The 4101-nt window shown below is 37.4% G+C and overlaps 1 protein-coding gene across 1 annotated transcript in view; it reads right to left on the bottom strand.

Annotated features, from left to right (window-relative positions):
- Positions 1-2122: 2122 nt before the first annotated feature.
- LOC137619228 (uncharacterized) overlaps positions 2123-4101 on the bottom strand; it is a 2518-nt gene continuing 539 nt past the window's right edge. Inside the window, exons 2-7 of the mRNA XM_068349404.1 lie at positions 3929-4023; positions 3694-3802; positions 3455-3536; positions 3054-3160; positions 2802-2925; positions 2123-2587 (exon numbers count right to left, since the gene is read on the bottom strand). Coding sequence (XP_068205505.1) covers positions 2441-2587; positions 2802-2925; positions 3054-3160; positions 3455-3536; positions 3694-3802; positions 3929-3995 — 636 coding nt within the window. The 5' untranslated portion in view covers positions 3996-4023 and the 3' untranslated portion in view covers positions 2123-2440. The remainder of the gene's footprint in view (positions 2588-2801; positions 2926-3053; positions 3161-3454; positions 3537-3693; positions 3803-3928; positions 4024-4101) is intronic.

Here is a 4101-nt window from a genome sequence, read left to right as displayed (position 1 = left end):
GTCTTTTGGCATCATTTTTTAAATCTCAGGTTTTATCAGAGCGAAAAATTCCGATCATCTTCCTCCCCAATGAAACACGGTAAGAATTCTCTCTCTCTCTCTCTCTCTCTCTCTCTCTCTCTCTCTCTCTCTCTCTCTCTCTCTCTCTCTCTCTCTCTCTCCTCTAAACCTAAGTGCAATAAAACTCAAAATACTGAACTGCAAAGTTACAAGGGTCCATTTCCTTGTACTGGAATGTGATGTGAACTGAAGGTTAACCTCGCTAACCTAAGTGAGGACGATGAACAGATGAAGTTCTCTTTGAGGAAGAAATTACTGTCAGATATTAATCTTTATTCTAAAGAGGAATCTTTTTCGGGGAGAGCTGATCGAACCTAATGATATATCGAGAATTCTTCTTCATTCAAATTGAGGAGATCCTTTTAAAGGATGTAGTTATGTTTAAGGGATTATTTGTTTTGTCTTCCTAACTACATTAGGCAAGTGATTTATATGTATCATATACAATCGGATGCACTTCAAGGTAAGATGGCGTCAGACAAACGCAGAAAGAAGTATTTGGATAATAATTCTTCATCAAAATCCAATACTGATTCGATATGTCATTGATGATAAGTCTTGTCTGGATGTTCGTCCGTCCAGGAGAGAGAGAGAGAGAGAGAGAGAGAGAGAGAGAGAGAGAGAGATCCCGAATAGTTTATAACTTGAAGAGTCATTCACCAATGGCTTCTTTTGAAAGGAGGGAACATCTTAGTGACATGTGACGTCAAACTTTGATTAACATCAATGGATATTTAGGGATGCAATAAATATGCAATGGGAAGCAATAAGGAAATTCATTGGAGAAAGTTTTTTTATTTTAGCAATTATCCTCATGTTACAAAGGGAAGTTTCAAAAAGTATTTCATTTGATTTATGTATCCGTCCTGTTTGCACAAAGAGTGAAGCTGCAGGCTTAGCACCAACACATCTGCAATGTCCTCCTTCCCTCTATCTCTGAAGAAATATCTTCTGAGGTTATTTTTATCCATCCACTTCAATAATAAGTTTTTCTTTGATAGTTTATATGGAACTTTTATTTAACTTAACTGTTCTTTTTTCCTCTTCTTCACGGTCAGGAGGGGGTGGTAAGCAGACACCCTTCCCCTCCCCTCTATCATCCTCCTCCTCCTCCTCCACCTCTTCCTCCCCTCCTCTCCCCTCCGATCCCATCCTACTCTCCTCCCTTCCCCTCCTCCGTTCCCTTCCCTTTCCCTCCCCTCCTCATCCCCTCCTCTTCCCCTCTCCTCCCCTCCGTTCCCCTCCCTCCCTCCCCCTCCATCCCCATTAACAAAGATGAAACCTTGGGAGGGAGACCAACACCGAGAGCCACTGGTCCATCTGCTTCCCCATTAACCTTTCCTGCAAAGATGTAAACAACAAAAGATGAATGTCTTATAGGTTTGGTATTTTACAGATACTCAGTAATATAACACAAGTCCCTCTCATCATCATCTTCATCCGTAGGTCTTCTCAGGTGAAGGAACCAGACTCTTCTTCTTCTTCCAAAACTCGTCCTTCAAACTCAACTAACTTCAGACAATTTCTCATCAGATCAATAGCGAAGAATTTTAGAAATTCGAGACATTCTCAATATTTGTCCAATAAGTCTTCAGTGAATAACTTTTGTTTCCATTAGGAAAAAAAAATGTTTTACGTGTCGTGTCGTGTGTCAGAGAGAGAGAGGAGAGAGAGAGAGAGAGAGAGAGAGAGAGAGAGAGAGAGAATGGAAGTTTACCCTTGATAATCTCATTTTCTTTACCAAAAGCTCTCCATACCCCGTCTATACTTCTTTTATTTCTTATCTCATATTATGGGGAACCACTTACTGTCTGTCCTAAGTATGTATATTCATTAAGAATCTCCAGACGTTCGTCCATAACTCCTATTTGCTCTCTCTCTCTGCCTTTTCACATCAATAAAGATATTTATGCAACACTGTATTCATGAATAGATTTATATTAAATGATATGTTGTACCATTATAGTTTTAGATTTCCTTCATTATCTAGAATCATAAGGATAAGAAGACCTAAATAGACCGATTATTTTATTTGATACTATTGATATGACAAATAACTGCTTTTAAACATTTCATTATTTTTGTTTTAAAAAATGTTTGGGTATTAAAAAAACAAAGGTTTTATACTTTCTATATAAGTAGATATAAAGCAAATGGTTATTGCATAATATTAAGATTTCTAAATTCAATCTAAAAAATCACAGAAAAAGAAAATATGATTATCAATTGCTAATGATTCGAATATCTGAATGTTAGTATCAGGAGTATAATTCCTCTTTCTTCTTCATGGAACTACGGTACATATAAAAGGGGCTTCTTCTTCTTCAGCCTCTGCCAGCAGTAACTAGACCTCTACCGGGTGCCAGAGTCCGGAATCCATTTAGGGGTAGTCGATGCAAAGTATATTGTTGAGTGTTGTGGTAAGGTTGTTGGCAAAGTGAGGAAGGTAAAGATTTATAGCCTTCAGCACTGCATATGGATGATCATTCAGCTCCTGAGTCACTTCTTGACTGACTCCAACGTTGTTCTAAGAGGAAAGATACAAATAGACATGGTGGAAATCACATTCATAACACCAATTTCACGAGACTGTCCAATCATTCATAATTTTTCTTTTTTGTTAGATTAATATTGTCTTTGTTGTATATCGTCCTTATAAGCACACACATGATGAATAAACGGAATAATAAGAGTTGACCATATAAGCGACTTAATTATGGAAGAGAAAAGGGAGCACTCACCCATGTTCCATCAGCATGGAAGATCATATTGAGAGATCCATTGTTGATGCAGAGATTGAAGGAATACGTCGTGTAACTGTCAATTTCGAACCTCAACTCCAGAGTATAGTTAACCAGCTGCAAACTAATAGTAGAAAAAAAAACATTGTTAACGGCAATTGGCTAATCTTTTATTCAAATTCGACAAGAATTTTTGTTCAACAATGCTACAGGAGGTAATATACGGGTAAAGTCAGTTTTGGAAATACTCACTTAAAGCTGGTTGGTAGTAGAGCATGGACCATACGTCGTGGATTAATATCTAATAGGGCCTCCCTGGTACCGAATTCCAAATTGTGTCCTGTGAGGTTCAGTGTTGTCTACAAAGATCAGGAATTATTGTAGTCACAGAGAATTTGTGTGGTCTTAATTAATCAGAAGTAGATGAGAATTAGGAAGAAGACAAATGAATTATTTCATCTTGTTGAAGAAATGATGTAAAAAGAAAAAAAATCAATACTTCCTTACTAAGGGTTGCCCAGAAGCATTGAAGTAGTTGCAGTTTACACGGGAAAATCAAACGAGCCACAAACAATTAATTGTTTTGTTTAGTTGTCTTCAGAATAACACATAATTAGGTAACAAAGCACGAAGATTTTATAATGCTTCCTTACCACGCGGTTATCAGGATTGAAGGAGCTGCAGCTAACATTGGAAAATCCTGCAAATGTCAGGTCAAATAAGTCTAAGTTGTATCTGAAAGAAACAAAATAATCCGCTTCAGCTTACAAGAAATGACAATGCTCACATCGTAATAAAATGTGGCAAAATGTTTTTAATGTACTGTATTTTTTTCTCTCTAGAAAGTTACCGAAAACGAAATTCACATCCTCTTTTGTTATTCATAGCTAACCTGACGTAAAGACGAATATAACTGACATTGGGGATAATGAGTAACGTGCGTGGATCCTGGGGACCAAACGCCGTTTGTAGTTTTTCAGTAATTAGGTCACACGGGTCAACTGAAAGGAAAGGAATATTTAACATAAACTAAATGAGTAAAGAAAGGAACAGTAAACAACTTCAAAAATGAGAACTCAGACACAGCACAATTTCACAAAGCTCTCTCAACCACTTTGTTTACTTACTTGGAGGCGGAATCCCTGATGCAAAGGCAGCTGAAATTGCCGCCAAGATCAATGTACTCGGGAACATGGCTGAGGGAGAGGGTTTCAATAACGACCTGTAGAGAGAGAGAGAGAGAGAGAGAGAGAGAGAGAGAGAGGCTGATTAATTATATATATATATATATATATTATAT

The sequence above is a fragment of the Palaemon carinicauda genome, chromosome 25, assembly GCF_036898095.1.
Source record: "Palaemon carinicauda isolate YSFRI2023 chromosome 25, ASM3689809v2, whole genome shotgun sequence".
NCBI lineage: Eukaryota > Metazoa > Arthropoda > Malacostraca > Decapoda > Palaemonidae > Palaemon > Palaemon carinicauda.
This window is presented reverse-complemented; position numbering and strand designations above follow the sequence as displayed.